The sequence below is a fragment of the Aotus nancymaae genome, unplaced genomic scaffold, assembly GCF_030222135.1.
Source record: "Aotus nancymaae isolate 86718 unplaced genomic scaffold, 86718_ANA_hifiasm-v0.15.2.pri h1tg000029l, whole genome shotgun sequence".
Taxonomy (NCBI): domain Eukaryota; kingdom Metazoa; phylum Chordata; class Mammalia; order Primates; family Aotidae; genus Aotus; species Aotus nancymaae.
In genome coordinates this window covers 37,492,972-37,510,097 of record NW_026988442.1, presented here as the reverse complement: position 1 = coordinate 37,510,097, position 17,126 = coordinate 37,492,972, and the positions used below count along the sequence as shown (strand labels likewise).

The 17,126-nt window shown below is 50.9% G+C and overlaps 2 protein-coding genes across 2 annotated transcripts in view; one reads left to right on the top strand and one right to left on the bottom strand.

The window, feature by feature from the left end:
* LOC110567926 (uncharacterized) overlaps nucleotides 1-10,906 on the bottom strand; it is a 119,305-nt gene extending 108,399 nt beyond the window's left edge. The window contains exons 1-3 of the mRNA XM_021669137.2: nucleotides 10,782-10,906; nucleotides 10,528-10,684; nucleotides 9,854-9,991 (exon numbers count right to left, since the gene is read on the bottom strand). Coding sequence (XP_021524812.2) covers nucleotides 9,854-9,991; nucleotides 10,528-10,684; nucleotides 10,782-10,906 — 420 coding nt within the window. The remainder of the gene's footprint in view (nucleotides 1-9,853; nucleotides 9,992-10,527; nucleotides 10,685-10,781) is intronic.
* Nucleotides 10,198-17,126, top strand: part of APCDD1L (APC down-regulated 1 like) — a 56,829-nt gene continuing 49,900 nt past the window's right edge. Inside the window, exon 1 of the mRNA XM_012467523.2 lies at nucleotides 10,198-10,941. Within this exon, the coding sequence (XP_012322946.2) occupies nucleotides 10,905-10,941 (37 nt within the window). The 5' untranslated portion in view covers nucleotides 10,198-10,904. The remainder of the gene's footprint in view (nucleotides 10,942-17,126) is intronic.

The window sequence follows — 17,126 nt, the reverse complement described above, 5'->3', positions numbered from 1 at the left end:
TGCTGTGGGGGCAGGATCACTAGCACTGGTTTATTTGTTCCTGTCCCCCACCCCTTATAAAGTCTTTGTAGAATATGAATATTGAAATCCGCCATGCACTCTCCTTTTCAATGAGCCACGCAGCCCTGGAGATACAGCTGAGCCCTGTGGATTTAGGTGAGATGCAGGAGTGGCCGCCCAGAGCCATCTCAGGGACCGGCTTCCAAGGAAATGCCCACTGGTCCTCACCAATGCAAGCAGACACCCACTGGCTTCCCACAACGCTCAGGCTAAGGCCTGGGCCATGGCACCCCCAAAAACCCTTGCTGTTCACCCTTCTCTGGAGCCATCAGGCCACACGCATCTAAGCTATGATAAATATGGTAGCAAAAAAAGACACAGGGAGGACTGTCACACACGTCATCCTGTATCACCCACAGATCTCTTACCATCTTATGGCTGCTCCACGACCCGCAGAGTCCACAAACAGGGCCAGGGGCACTCAGACCCCTCATGGTCCTTGGCCTTTGGTGGGAGATCCGGTTTTACTTTGTTTAAATTGTTTGCTAAAACTAATGGCCTGTTCCTTAATTTCCTGGAGCTTGGGGAAAACAGACCAAAAAAAAAAAAAAAAAAAACAGCCTCTGATTCATTTTCTCCCTACCTTCCCCAAATGAAAGAGAAAACTGAATGAACGCCTGTGGTTGATAGATGCCAGTATCTTAAATCAAAGCCCTGCTTCCCCTGGGGTGTAGAGTCTTGGAGGAACTTTCGAAGCTAGCTTCTTTCAGCAAGTTTCAATAAAATCTCAGCTTCATCAAATCCAAGCGTTTGTCACCCTGAAGCCCGGTGGGAAGGCTCTTGGGGTGGGGTAACCAAGGGGAGGGCAGGGGTGGAAGGAACACTCTTACTAACCTTTTTTCTTAGGGGCAGTTTGCAACTTTACTACCACCCCAACTCGCATTTACCTTGGCCTTGAGGAATTGGGACATTCTGCAGTAAGGTCTATAAATTCCCCTTTTAAGCTAGCATGAGCCAAATACAACAAGTAGCTGTCTAGGCCTGTTTAAAAAGAATAAACCCCAGCTAAGCGCATAAATAACAGCCCACTGCCTTTTATCATATAAACATGGCCAGAGAGCCAAATGCGCTACAGAGCCTAAACACAGATTCTCATTGTTATCTCATTAAGTCCGTTAACTATGCAGGAAAGAAAATGCCTTCACATCCTGGGCCTGCTTTAAACTATCAGGGAACAGATTAGAGTTAATTAATGCTGTGAACTCTAAAGCTGGGGCGGGGGAAGGGGGGCGCTCCCAGTGGAATCCAGGTCCGCACCTGTCACAGACATGAGTTCAGAAAATCTAAGAGGACGCTGACATGCCCCTCCCTCCCCCAGCCCCACACATCCCTGGTGCTGGAACTTTCAGTGCCTAATCTGTAACTCACCAATCAGAATCAAGAGCTAAACCCCCACCTCTGAGACAGAGAGTCGGTGGACCCCATGCAGAAACTGTGCAAAGGTCTCTTGCCAATGCTCCGGAAATTGCCAGGGGTTCCAGGCCGCAAGGCGAGACGGCTAAGTTGCTTCTGGCAAGTTGGAAAGAGCTTATCAATTATTCATGCAACTGGATAAACAGGGATTTTATCTTGTAGCATGAATCAAGAGATAAAAATTCCATTTCAAGAAGAGGGGTGGAGACTAAACCGTGTTAATTGTAAACTGAGAAAAAAAAAAAAGAGGGAAAAAAGGAAAAAATAACTAAGGTCTTAGGCTCGGGTTGTGCTGTGAGCACTTGTAAGATCCCTGCCCCTAAATTTTGCTTTTCCGATTCCCCAAGACCCCCAAACTAGACAGACAGCCAGAAAAGAAACAGAGAGTGCGTCTGTTCACCTTGAATTTAGCTAACCTGCTCCCTGGGTGATGGACCAAGCCTCTTTTTGATGTAACGTGCCAGCCAGGACAGAACCACTTGCAAGCTGATGGCGGGGGGGATTGTAACCCTCCCAAACGCCACCTCCTTTAAGGTGTTTCTGTTTAAAATCAGCGTGCTGCTTCCAGACTGAAATCCAGAGCAGCAGAAAGTTTACAAACAGCTGCCTAACAAGGCGGAAGGCTCAAAGCAAAACAGAACAAAGGCAAATCCAACATGCAGGATATTTTGGCCAAAAGTTAAGGTTTCTTTTTTCATGTCCCTCCCCACCATCCAAAGCCTTGCATCTAACAGTTCCTTAAAGACTAGGAAATTGACCTAAAAGATGAAATCAAGGAGTTAGTGGTTTATTAAGGCATTCACATTATTAAATCTGACCGTAGATGAGAATATTTATACGTAGATATAAAATTCATCCATCCGAGTGTTAGCAGGGGTTGTCCCCGGGTTGAAGGACTATGCGTGGCTTTCATTTTTCTTCTTTCCACTTTGTTTTTTCCAAATAGTATATTAGGAACACTTAATTTTACAATAGGAGAGAAATAATAAACTTCGTGCTTTTAAAATCCTGTATGAGGAGCATACATTGATTTGTTTTTAATTACTTTTAAGTTCTGGGGTACATGTGCAGAACGTGCAGGTTTATTACATAGATATACACGTGCCATGGTGGTTTGCTGCATCTATCACCCCGTCATCTACATTAGGTATTTCTCCTAATGGTATCCCTCCCCTATCCCTCTACCCGCTGCTATCCCTCCCCTAGACCCCCACCCCCCGACAGGCCCTGGTGTGTGATGTTCCCCTCCCTATGTCCATGTGTTCTCATTGTTCAATACCCACTTATGAGTGAGAACATACAGTTGTTCGGTTTTCTGTGTTTGTGTCAGTTTGCTAAAAATGATGGTTTCTAGCTTTATCCATGTCCCTGCAAAGGACATGAACTCATCCTTTTTTATGGCTGCATAGTATTCCATGGTGTATATTGATTTTTATAATGGGGGCTAACAAGAAACTTTATAACCGACATGATTTGAAGCCACACATGTTCCTGAACTTTTCTTTCTCCCCCTTTGACAAAAGCCTCTCAAAACAAGGACTCTATCACAATAGCTTTGCCTTTTCTTGCAACCCAGCTGGTGGATGAGTGGCAGGTGGGGGTGGGCATTGGGTATGGAAAGGTGAGACCCTGCTCCAAGCAGTTCTTCTGCACACATGAGCAGACATCAGAGAATGGAGCCCGAACCGTGCTCTTCTACAATGGTGGAGCTACGTAACTCCAGACTGTCAGTTCCACGACCAGAGAGACCTGAGTGTCTGAGTGACACCCAACCACCATTTGGCCATCCCCCTGCCCCTTGCTGTGCCTCAGTCTCTCCATAGTCTCTTTTGCTTACCATACTTTTTAGACCCCAGACACAGAAGTTTGCATTTGGCATTGCTGAGTTCATGGCATGCCAACAACCTTGGTCTATGTTGGGACCCTCAGTTGTCTTATTTTCTTGTTGTATAAATGTTTCCCTTTGCCCCCTCCCATCTCCACACCCATTTCCTTCCTTCCTCCTCCTAAAAGACATCCCCTGGAGTATGTGTGATGGCCTGTCTTAGACACACACACGTGTGAAAAGCATGCAACACTTGCATGCAGGTTTGTGTTCTGGGTGTACATGAATGCGGGCTTCTGCTCCGGAGACAGTGTGCTTTCTAGCTTTCTCTATCTCATCGTGTATCTCATTGCTCTGACCGCCATGGATCCCTCTTTGCAGTCTTCACATTTGATAGACACTCAGGGGCCACCACTTCCCACCCCATGAAGAGCACTATGATGACCCTGAGATGACACTGGGGAGGAGGAGGCTCAGAGACTGGCCTCTCTGCCTCCCTTCCCTGTCCTCTCCTCTCTAGGTGGCTCCCAAGAGGCCATTTGAAAATGAGTGGACCTGGCCTGCAGAGGCCTCCCAGCTCCAACACCCTGCAGTACTGAGCCCAACTTGGGGTCTTGGGTGATGTGAGCCACTCATCCACGAAACTAACCAGTCCCCTCTGAAATAATGGTGACATTTGCTCTCTTACCAAGGACCTGCAGCCCACCAGGCCCCACACTGAGGGCTTTACCTGTGTCACCTCGTTACATTCTCCCAAAACCTGAGGATTCTCCCTTTGCAGATGAGCAACACAAGGGTCAGAAGGCTGTGCCCAAAGGCCCAAAGTCATGTACCTTGTGAGTGGTGGCACCCAGACCTGAGCCCCGTTAGACACCTGAAGCCTTCCTTCTACCATGAGTGGGCAGCCTCTCCTCTATCCTCCATCAACAGAAGCCCTCGCTTGGGCTGAATTTTCTTGCTTCCCAAGTAAAATGAACCAAGCCAGCCCATTCTTTCTACAGACTGTCTGCAAGCCCGGTGGGTCTACATAGCTTCAAACGGTCACTTCCACCCCCAGAGGGACCTGACTACCTGGGTGCTGTGCTGAGAGGCTATTAGTGCCAGACCCAGCTGCTCAGCCACCATTCCACAGCCTGTCATGAGTGGCCCTGGCATCAGTGAGAGGTTTGAGCTGGGCTGGGGACCCAGAGATTTAACAAAAACAAATTCCCAAACCTCCCAGGCAATCAAGGCTGGCAACATAAGAGCAAGCGTTTGCTCTTCACTCAACAGCACTTGCCTTTCACACCAGTGCTGAGGCTGTTCACAAGAAGAACACGAGGCCCCGTCTTTGTGGAAGTGTACCCCTTAAGGGCAGGGATTAAGATGTATCTCCACAGCTTGGTTAACACATTAAAGAATTGTTACTAGTAAATTAACAAACCATTCAGTGTGAGCAACAATTGTGGCAACTAGAGTGCTAATCATCCACGCACCCACCCATACACTCACCCACTCACAGAACCACCCGCTCATTAGTCCCCCTACCTGCCCATCCATCACCTGTCCATCCACTCACCCACTCACCTATCCACCCACCAACCCAACCATCCACCCACCCACTCACTCACCCATCCACTCAGCCCCCTACTTACCCATCCATAGCCTGTCCATCCACTCACCCATTCACCTATCCACCCACCAACCCAACCATCCACCCACCCACACACTCACCCATACACTCATTAGCCCCTACCTACCCATCCATCACCTGTTCATCCACTCGTCCATTCATCTATTATCCACCCACCCTACCATCCACCCACCCACTCACTCCCTCATCCACCTATCCATTCACACACTCATTAACCCACCCACCTATCCACTCACCCACCCAATCACTCATCCACCCATCCACCCACTCACCCATTTACTCACCCACTCACACACCCATCCACTCATCAACTCATCCACCTACCCACCCATTCATCCATCTATCCATTTACCCACCCATCCACCCATTAACCTACCAACCCATTCACCCTCTGACCCATCTACTCATTCGTCTACCCATCCACTCATCCATCCATCCATCATCCATCCATTCATCTATCCACCTATTCATCTCACCCTCCATCCTACCCTTCCATTCACCCATTCACTCATTCATCTATCTATCCATCCACCCACCCATTCACCCATTTACCCACCCATCCCTCTATCCATCCACCCACACACTCATATACCCATTAACCCACTCACCCACTTACTCATCCACTCACCCATCCACTCATTCACCCACCTATCCACCCATCCACCCATCCATTTATTCATCCATCCATCTCATCCTCCATTCACCTATCCATCTATTCACCCATTCATCCATCAGTCCACCCCACCCACCCATCCACCCATTAGCCCATCCACCCCTCCACTCACCCACTCATACATCTATCCACTTACCCACAATCCCATCCATCCATCCACCCACCCACTCACTCGCCCACCCACCCATCCATTCATCTACCCAATTCATACATTCATTCAAAACACGTTCACTGAACACTTAAGTGCGAGGTGCTAGGTTGAGCCCTCCAATGCTATCCTCCCCCAGCCCCCATCATATACACACTAGCCAGATAGAGCAAGAAGATCTATACAGATTTGAGGACTGGTTGGGGAGTTCCCAGACAGCCCAAGATGTTTCCACAACCTGCCTTCCCTGGAGGAGGTGGACAAGATACCATTCAGGACCTAAGTAGTTTAGGTTCAGCCTGAGGAGGCAGACTTGCGAGCCCAGGCCAGGTTTCCATTCTGGGTCCACCACATACCAGCTGTGTGAGCTTCAGCTTCTCTCCACAGATCTCAGTGCCTGAGAAGTCTGCACCCAATGTTCACTTCTGGGACATGATCTTCTAATTCCTACCGGGTGGCACAGCTTCATCCTATTTCACAGAAGAAGAAACAGATGCAGAGGGAATTGTGGGGCCGGGACTGGGGAGGGGCTTTCTGCACCTGTGTCCACTCGAGAGTGCGTGCCGTTACGAGGCGAGCCCTGGGCACCAGTTCGCCTCCCTGGCGCCGGCCGTGATGAGTGGCTATGTGGTAGCATTAAGATTTGAAGTCAGGTCTTCTGATAAACCCAGTGCTTATTCTGTGATAGTTCATTTGTTCTCTCATTCATTCACTCAGCAAATGTGTAGTGAGGCATGTGCTAGGCTCAGGGGCGCACCAGGCACTTCCAAAGGACAGGGACTTGGTTTCCCTGCCTCAGTTTCTCCATCTGTAACATGCAGGTTGTTGTAAGGATCTGGTCGACTCTGGGCTGAGCCAGCATGCTCACTCTGGAGGCAGAAATGGTCACCAAGAGGGGCCCAGCCCACCCGGGCCTGTCCCCTGCCTCATTCCGAGCTGACCCCCGCCCCCACCCCTTTCTTGGCTCAGGAGGCCGCCTGGATGTTTATTTGGTTATTAGATAACCAGGTCTGGGCACCGTTTCTTTGGTCTGATACCTCGATAACAAGCAGAGGAAACAGACCATTTTATAGCAAGATTGTGTGGGGCGATCTTATCGTCCCGTGGTGTTTTTAACAGGGACAAGGATGAAGAGCTAGGCATTTGAGGGGAGGGGAAGGAAGAGAGGCGCTGCTCTGGAATGCTTTACTCCTCATTCCCCCGGACTTTGATTTTCGGGGGTGGTATGGGAGATAAACATGGAGCAAGAAGGCCGGCTCCCACTCACGGACATCTGATTCAAGGCCGCTCCCTCACACCCAGCAAGACCCCCTGAATCCTCCCAGAACTTCCCCCACAGCTCTGACCACCTAGGGAGGGCCCCTGCAGTTAATGGCCCAGAAAAGCCCAGCAACGGAGGCCAAGATGCGATAATGCCCACAGACGCGACTCACGGCCAACACAGAGCTGGGGCAACTCCCCAAAACAGCCTTAGGACTGCTACCATTTCAGAAGTTCTCAAGCCATTATTTTGCAAGAGAGAGGCCAGGAACCAAGTGTATATCACCCTTCCTTGAACAAAATGCAAGATCTGGACAACATAACTTTTTTCTTTTTTGATTAAAAATAAGTATATGTTTGAAGACAATAAATGAGTTTTAGCTTTGGTTCCTTCTTTTGCTCATTTGATCTCCTTGTGAGTCAAGGAGAGCCTTGTTCAAACACTATTTGTCCATTTTCTTTGCTTGTTGTCTATTTGTGGGGTAAAATCTCTGTTACCCTGACAGGGTCAGCTCACCTGCTCTGCGCTTCTGTTTCCTCACCTGGAAAGTGAGGAGCGCTGGACCCGGCAGCCTCCAGTGCCCTTTCCAGCCGCCCATGTCCCCCCAAATGTCACTGCATAGTGAGAGTGAGGATGCAGCCTGCACGGGGCCCACCTGTAACTCTCAGCCTCAACACTTGGGGTTTAGCTAGGATCTAGAAAAAGTACTTTTTTTTTGAGACAAAGTCTTACTCTGTCGCCCAGGCTGGAGTTCAGTGGCACAATCATAGCTCACTGCAGGCTTGACCTCCCAGGCTCAAGAGATCCTCCCACCTCGGCCTCCCTAGAAACTGAGATGACAGGCACGTGCCACTACACCTGGCGAATTTTTGTATTTTTTGTAGAGATGGGGTTTTGCCACGTCGCCCAGGCTGGACAGAAAAAGTACTTTGGAGTCCTGTTTCCCAGTTATTCATACGCCTGTTTGAAGAGGGGCTATTATTAGCAAACAGGCCTTTTCTTTTGGGGTCATCAGATTCGGAATGGCGCAAACAGTCCAGAGAGACAGGACTTGCCCTGGAGACACAGCACGGTGGTCAGAGGCAGAGTCCGGGAGTCCTGCCACCTTCCAGCTGACTGGCCGCAGGACAGTGGCCGAAACTCTCTGAACTCAGTTTCCCCAGTTTGTAAAATAGCCTGACCATAATTCCTACTTCTTGTCAGTTTGTTCAGATATAAAGTACATGCATATAAAGTACTCAACCCACCGAGGGCCTGGCCCATGCCGCAGTCTCAATAATTATCAGCAAATCCTTTCATTTATAAATAAACCAATACAGCTATTAATACACAATCACCATGCTTTGTGAAAAGGTTCCTACCTCTAATAGCAGTACAATATGTTCTGAAAATACTAAAGTATGACGCTACCTAAGACGTCCATGTAACACCCATCCTCCCCACGAGAAATCACTAATGCTTGAACCCCCATCGGCCACCTGAGACTTTGAAATACCCACATTCAGAAAGCCTAGAGACTGAAGTCTCAAATGGTCATGGCCAGAATAGCATGTAGTTTAAATTTTTATTTTATTTTATTTTTTGAGACGGAGTTTTGCTCCTGTTGCCCAGGCTGAAGTGCAGTGGCGTGATCTCGGCTCACTGCAACCTCCACCTCCTGGGTTCAAGCGATTCTCCCGCCTCAGCCTCCAGAGTAGCTGGAATTACAGACACCCACCACCACACCCCACTAATTTTTGTATTTTTAGTAGAAACAGGGTTTCATCATGTTGGCCAGGCTGCTCTTGAACTCCTGACCTCAGATGATCTGCCCGCCTCGGCCTCCCAAGGCATGTTGGGATTACATCCGTGCGCCACGGTGCCCGGCCTTAGCATGTAGTTTTTAAACTACCCATAACTGTACATTTTTTATACTTAAAGACACATAATTGCCACAAATAATCACAATTATGCAATCATAAATAATCACCCTGCATACTGCTTCTCTTGCACACAAAAGCTATCCCTTTCATGAGAACTTAATATGTGGCTTGTAGTCACTGTCTGCCGGGGAAAGCTTGTACCGATTTCAGTTTCAGCAAGGCGACCTCAAGTCTCATAGAAACCAGAAAAAACATGTCATTTTCAGGAAGACAGTTGATCGTTTTCCTCACATTCCCATTTGCATAAGATCATGCTGTGGCCTTGCTCTGGACTTTTCCCTATTCCCTGAGGCCTCTGGAGAGGAGGAAGGCTAAGGACGGCCGGGGAGCCTGTGTCAGGGGTCCCTGGCTGGATTGAAGGGCCTTGTGGCTCCTGGGAGCCTCACCCAAGTTTCTGGTAAGACATCAAAAGGTGAGGTGGTGTCCCCTGGTCCCCTGTGGGATGATCAGACCATAAAACTGGGACAGATGAGCCTATAAAACCCTTCAGAGGGGCAGGTGGAGTGCTCACTCTTCAGCCCCTGAAATGGGCCTGGCCCAGTTCTCCAAATCTTTCCCCAAGGAGATCACATCTCTCTCTCTCTCTCTCTCTCTCTCTCTCCCTCCCCCTTCCTGGTTCTCTTTTTTCTTCTGTTGATTTCACTCCTTCCTTCTCTCTCTCTTCCCTTACCTTTCTTTCTCTGCCTGTGTGCCCTTTTCTCCCTTTCGTTTCTTTCTCTTTTTCTCCCTCTCTTAGTTCTCTGTTCTTTGTCTCTCTTTCTCCTCTCCTTTCCCTTCTCTCCCCTCTTACTTTCTTTCCTTTCCCTTTTTCCTCTTGCTTTCCAGCTTCTTCCTCTCCCTCTCTCTGTTCTTGGCAATCCAAGGAAACCCGCACACCCCCAGCGAGCAGTCTCGCCCCCTTGGTCCCACTGAAGTTACCTGGATGATCCATGCAGGTGGGAACAATCCAGTTAACTTTTCCCATCCAAGTGATTCTCTTTCTCTTCTTCCTTCATAAGTCCCATAACTCTCCCGGTTCTCCTTTCCAGGTCCCGTGCACTTGATTTCCAGGCTTGCCTGCCACCCAGGGTGCCACCAAAGAGGCCCAGTGCCTGGGGCGGGGTAAGGAGCGGACCCGTTAGGGTACCCCAGCCTGTCCTCTGCCTCACGGCTGCCTCGCCTCTGAGCTGCCACCCTCAGCTGACTCACTCAGATGAGATTTGGGGAGGAGGGGGGCAGGAGGAGGAGTTGGGAGGAGGAGGAAAACCCGCCTGGTCGGCTCCACACTTCGCCTGGATGCGTTTTGGTTTGATGGGGAGCGGGTGACGACCTCATTTACAGACAGCGGCCGGCGCTGGCTTCTAGGCGACTGGGTTAACCACTTCCACCGCGCTTCTGCCCTTGCTGGGAGCCAAGTTGACGCGACTTTTCCAGGAGTATATGGAAGACCTGAATAGAAACTCCAGGGGTCCCAGGACTCGTGGGGCTTAGAGGAACTCCCCACCCGCCTTGCCCTTCTAGGGAACGGCCTGGCTAGGGGTGCGCTTTAGCACAAGGAGCGCATCGCTCTGGGTTAGCTGGGACCAGAGTTTGGGGGAGGTCTCCTTGCCCACTGCAAAGACTTTGGAGAAGGCGACAGTCAGAGAACAGACATCTGGGGGATGGCTGGGGGTCTGAATGGCAGGAGGAGCTGCGCCAGGGGGCTGTGCGCGCTGCACGAGTGTGCGCGCCTCGCCGGGGGCTGTCTCCACCTCTTCTGGCGAGTTGGACCTATGAGTGCGCAGCTCCGCTTACAACTATCAACAGCCCGGGAGGCTGAGCGTGTGTGAGCGCCGAGCGGGGCGCAGGACCCTAGCAACTTCTTCACAGGACCCCAGCCTGGCCGCTGGCGCCCGCTGCGGTCCGAGAGCCCCGCGCCAGCGCCTCCACTCGGGCACCGTGACGGCGCCTGGCGGGCGATCCTGCCAGCCCCGACGGGATACCCGCAGCCATGCTCCCCTACGCCTGCGTCCTGGTGCTTTTGGGAGGTAGGTGCCACCCTCCCCCACCCGGCAAACTGGCTGAGGTCAGAAGGGAGGGAGCTCGCCGTCTGATGTCCCCCAAGGACCCTTGGAGACTGCGGCCCTGCGCCGGTGCAGGCGGCTGGTATGCTGCGCCCTGCAAGCCCTTCTGCAACCTCACCTGGCCGGCACCTGCGCGCGCCTCCAGGAGCTTCCTGGGCCCTGCGGGAGGGAGTCTCGTCACCGCACAATGTGAGCGCCCCTCCGCTTTGCACCAGTCGGGGCCCGGCCCGTAGGTACCCAGAGCGGCCTCTTGTGCCGGCCGCAGTGGGTCCGGGGCCTCCAAGAAGATGCAGGAGGATCACAGGCCCACTGAGACCCCCGTGGTGCGGGACAAGCCCAGGCCACTCAGACCAAGGTTGCTGGAGCTGGTCTTGTCCACGGAATCCTGACCTGTGCGGGGTCGGGGCTGCCTTCTATAGCAGGACTGGGGGAGAAGTTAGGGAGCCGCAGTGACCCCAGGCTCAGGTTGTGCCCAGCAGGCCTGACAAAGGGGGCCAAGGGGCTTTGGGAACCCCTGGTAGAGGAGGCAGTGCCTTCTCCAGGACTAAGGTACTCCCTAGTGGCTCTTCGTGGGGGTGGGGAGGAGGGTAGACAAAACTGTACAAATGCCAGCTGACTGGAGTGTGCCATCACAGGGCCCAGGCACCACTGGAAAATGACAGTAACCACAGTTGAAGTGTGCCCAGCTGGGGGCTCACCCCCCAAGCACCCTCACATTATGAAAGGCTAAGAATTCCGGCTCTGGAGTTAGAACACCTGACTGGGAAGCCCAGATCAATGTATCAACCTGCCTGGCCTTGGGTAAGCATGGCCATCTGCTCTCTCAGCCTTGACTTTCTCTCCTGTGAAATGGGCTCACAAAATCCCCTCCTCTATCTGGGATGATTGTGAAGATTACAAGAGCACGTGCAGGAGGAGCACTCTGCTTGCTGCCTGGCACTGAGCTCGTGTTCAGGGAGTGACAGCTGAGAACCCTGGGGCAATGAGGGCCTGCTCAGTCCCACAGAGCATGCTCTGCTCCATTTGTAGGTGAGAGGCAAAGTCCAAGTCACCTCGAGGAGCTCTTCAATCATAGTCTTTTCTTCCCAGCCCCAAACTGTTTTGAGAAGAGCTGGCTGGGGTCTGAAGGAGGGTCAAGGGAGGGTGCCTCTACAGCTTGAAGAGTTGCAGGTGCAGCCGTCGAAAGGGACATTCATCCAGGGGCTGATTTCCCTGCCCGTCTGAAAGCAAGAGGTCACACAGCTGTCCTTGGCCACAGAGTTGATCATCAGCATGAAAATAGACCATGGCAGCCATGCTGGTTCTTTGGAAAGGGCAGGAAAATGTGAACCGGAAAGGGTGACAAGGGGGACAGCTGTGGAAACGCACCTCTGCTGGGTGCTGACCTAGGGAACACAGGACAGGGAAAGCAGATGCCTGTCTGCTCTCATCCACCTCCTCCAGGCCGTTGTACCCAGTGGGAATGGGACGGTCAAGAGCGGTAGGACACATGCCCCAGGAACCTGCAGGCTCAGCCACAGCACAGGGCTGTTGTCTTTGGCAGGCCCGAGCTGCCCGTCTTGCCAATAAAATCACTGAGTGTAGAGCCGTGGCTGGCTCTTGAGGAGTCTTGCTGCCCAGCTCCTCGGTGACCTTTCACCACAGCAAGTCAGACACATTCAACAGGAGGGAAGCCAGGAGTGCCCAGTTGGGCTGACGGGAGGGGCAGCCTGCTCCAGGGTCCACCTGCCCTCAACTCAGACACAGCTGCTGGAGAGGGCGAGGATGCCATTCAGCCTGCCGCTGCAGCTCCCAGCTCTACCCTGGGCACTATTTTCCACCAAACGCTTCTTTCCAAAGTTCTTTTCACCACTGGCTGCATCACAAGATGATGAGATCCTTTTGCTTTAGTAAAAGGAGACAGAACCCAGTTAATCCTTCAGCTACTTACATAATTTAGGTACCTGAGCCAGGCATGCCTGAACTTCATATTTCCAGGTTCCAAAAACTTTATACATAATGGCACACCAGCCACCCACCAAGGGAATTCAGATTGAGTACACACAGCTTAGGGGTTCTCAACCTTGCCACTATTGACATTGGCACCATATGATTTTTTGTTGGGGATAAGGGGCCCATCCTGTGCATTTCGCGGTGCTTAGCAGCATCCCTGCCCTCTTCCTACAGATGCCAGTAGCTCCTCCTCCTAGTTATGATAACTGAAAATGTCTCTAGAAATGACATGTGTCTCCTGGGGATAAAGAGGCCCCCAGTTGAGAATCACTGGTATGAACAGATCAAACCCAACTGGTAGCTTTTCAGATGAATCTGTGAAAATCACTGGGCTGGATGGATTTTGTTATTCTTGCTCTGAACGATCAGGAATTCAAAGGCACAGTGGGGCCCCAAGAAAAGCAGCATAGCTTAGGTAGTTTCTAATTTGGACGTTGATTTTTTCCATTTGTTCTCCCTCTGTCTTGTATTTAAACATGCCCCCATGGTGGCCCGCAGGAGCCAGGCTGTGGTACAGGTAGTCACCCACCCAGCGAGCCTTCCTCCAAACCCTGGCAGGCCAGGGGTGGCTGGTGCCAGTTCTCCAGCTGCCCGTGTTGGTTCACTCCACAGTAATTTCTGGCTTTTAAAAATCTCATTGCTCAACAATTTGTGCTGGAGGGGGGAAATGAGAAACCATAGCTGCTGCTGGTTTTTTTTTTCTTTTTGTAGTTTTTTTTTTTTTCTAATTTCAGTTCTGCTTTTATCTCCCGCCATATACTTTGTGATGGCAAGTTATTATTTAGAGTCAGATTAACTAGGTCAAAATCACAGGCTATTCTGTAATAAATTAGTTGTTGATGTGAAGCTCTGTCTTGAAACCAAGAATAAAAGCTGAGAAGAAAATTAACTTAAATACACTCATCCAAAAATCTAATGTGAATAGAGACCTGTAATCGTATTTGTTATTTAAAATGAAAAAATGATCAAGAGAAACTTCCTCTCGCTGCTTTGCAATGCGCTCTTCGAAGACGAATCATCCTGGCCGCTGTGTCACTTATCTTCTGACAGAGGCTGTAATCTCGAAATTCAAAATAACCAGCTCAAGGCAAATAAAGCAGCTTCCTTGATTTCAAAACCATCTGGAGGGCACACCAGTTAGAAGCTACATGTGAAGAAATATTTTTGCAATGTATTGGAAGTTAACTATGGTAATGAAAGCTTAAAGCCAGAATGAGCCCCTGATAAAACTTCCAAGATACATGGTTCACTGCCAAAACCAGCCTGGAAAATGAAGATCAATAGCCCAATGCAAAGGGAAGGAGAAACCATTAAAATCGGTTTGAACTTGAGGGCAGCTAAGCTGAGTCTGGGGACTCTTCAGAAGGAAGTGAATTCTGAAGGTGCCACAGAGGGTGGTTTTGGAATTAGACAGACCTGGGTCACACCCCGGCTTGGTTACCTGCCTGTTCTGTTACCTGAACCCACGCAGCCTCCCTGGGCATGTGGCCCAGTCAGTGAGTTGGAAATAGTGATAGCTGTGACCTCAGGGAGTGCTAGAAGTGTTCAGTGAGACGGTACATGGCCACAACTTAGCACTGAGAACCTGGTGAACCCTCTGTGCCATCCGTACAGGAGTCAGACACTGCTCTAAAGTCCCCAGACCTGGGGAAGAGAGAACCAGGCCCCTGCTCTCAGGAAGCTGCCGTTTCAGCTTGAGCTTGCCCGTATCACTTAGTCACCATCTCCTTTTGGCAGGTGCTGTATTTTCTTCCCCATGAAATACCTTGACTATTATAATGATACCCACAGCAGCAACCAAATTAATAATTGTCAGGATTTAACCCCTACACCACGCAGGGCCGGGCTCCACGCTTCTTGCTGCTGTCTCCCATCATTCTGCCCCGGCCCTGTAGCCAGTGCTGCCACCATCAGGTTCCTTAGCTGCAGAACCGGGCTGAGGACAGCGCTCACTGCTGGAGTAGGGTGAGCTTGGTAAAAGGAAGAATTGGGCCGGGCGCGGTGGTTCATGCCCATAATCCCAGCATTTTGGGAGGCCAAGGTGGGCAGATCACCTGAGGTCGAGAGTTTGAGACCAGCCTGACCAACATGGTGAAACCCCATCTCTACTAAAAATACAAAATTAGCTGGGTGTGGTGGCACTCACTATAATCCCAGCTACTCAGGAAGCTGAAGCAGGAGAAATCGCCTGAACCCAGGAGGCGGAGGTTGCAGTGAGCTGAGATCATGCCACTGCCCTCCAGCCTGGGCAACAGAGCAAGACTCCATCTCAAAAAAAAAAAAAGGAAGAATTGTCTAGCAGAGAGGCACCGACAGAGTCTCAATTCAGTGGACGTGTATTGGATGCCCTCCCATGTATGTGCCACTCACTGGTGTGAGGTGTGGAAGACAGAAGGACCCATCAGACAGCTCCCTACCTTCCTGGAAAATAGGGCGACTAAATCCTAAATGAGCAACTAATTACAAGACTGATGAGCACTTTACCAAGCAGTTTTAGGGGTATCTAGCCCAGGCTGGGAGGTTCAAGAAGGCATCCCTAGAAAGGTGATATGTAACCTGGAACTTGAAACATAGGGAGGGGCTAACTGGATGAGGAGGGGGTGGAACAGACAGAAGTCCTGGCAGAAGGACTGGTATGCACAAAGCTTGAATGCAACAGAAAACAGTGATGTCTTCAAGAAACAGAGAAGGCAAGGACAGAGTGAGGGACCAAGGGGTGGACAGTGGATGAGGTCAGAGGTTAGCAGGGGCTGGTTCCTGGAGGGTTGTGGGGCCTCAGAAAAGCGTTGGACTTTATATCAAGAGCAATGGAGTGCACTGAAGGATTTAAAGCAGGGTAAGAATGAGATGCCTCTAGAAGTGGTGAATTCCCCATCACTGGAGGGAGGCATCCAGGAACTGGCTGGATAATGTGGGTAGCACTGGCTAGGAGTTGGCCTGGATTTGCTTCCAGCCCTGAAGTCTCTAACTGTAAGACAGCACATGTGCTATCCGTGGCTGTATTGGTCCCTCACTTCTCCCTGCCCCCATTCAATGCCTGGTAATAATGACAGTGACAGTGAGGGGCTATGCTTACTGAGCCTTCTCTGTGACCACCAGGGCCCAGGCTCAGCTCCTGACTTACAGCAGCATTTGAGGTGGATTCTGTTATCCCCATCTTACAACACTCCTAAAAGGTAGAGGCTTCCACTCCCATTTGACAGATGAAGAAACTGAGGCCCAGAGAAGTAGGTGATTTGCCCAAGAAAAGCCTGGCAGGGGTGTGGCTGAGACTCACCTGCAAACCAGAAACGTGGACAGGCAAAGCTAGAGGCACCATCCATGCCCATTGATTCCATAGTGTTGGCCTCAGTTTCATCATCAGAGAAACGAGAAGAATGTTAGTACCCACTGAGTAAAATCCAAAGGTGCTGATATGGCCCACAGCGCCCTGCCCCTGATCCTGCCTGTGTGCTCTCTCAGTGTCAGATACCTGGGCAGCTCCTTGCCCGGACGCCACATGGGCAGCACCACTCCCTTGGGGCCTTCACACTGTCTCTTCCCTCTGCCTGGAACACTTTTCTGGCCCTTTCTTCCACTCAGGTATCTACTCAGATGTTACTTCCTCTAAGAGGCCTTCCCAGAAGGCCAAAATGGACTCATCGACTCCCCTCACACACACACACACACACACACACACACACACATGCATGCACATGCACACACACACATACGTGCACACACAGACACACACGCTCATGCATGCACATGCACACACACACATACGTGCACACACAGACACACACGCACACTCATGCATGTGCACACAGTCTTTCCCAGACCCTGCTCCGCCTGTCTGCCCAGCACCCCTCACTCTCCATGCACATGGCCTATCGTTACCTGCTTCCCTGTTTACCATCTGTTCCTTACTACAAAGTAGGCTGCACAGGAAGGCCTGGCCTGTTTGATTGGCAGCTCTTTCTCCAGTCCCTAGAACAGTGCCTGGCATATAGTAGGTACTCAGTAATCACTCATGTATCCAACATGCAAGCAGCAGCGGACGGTCAGCACAGGCACAGCTGCGCTGGAGGGCCCTGCTCCCAAGGCCCTCCTCAGCTCCCCCAGGGCCTCCCCAGCCACCTCCCCTCTGCCGTCCTCTGCTCCATTGCCCTCATCTC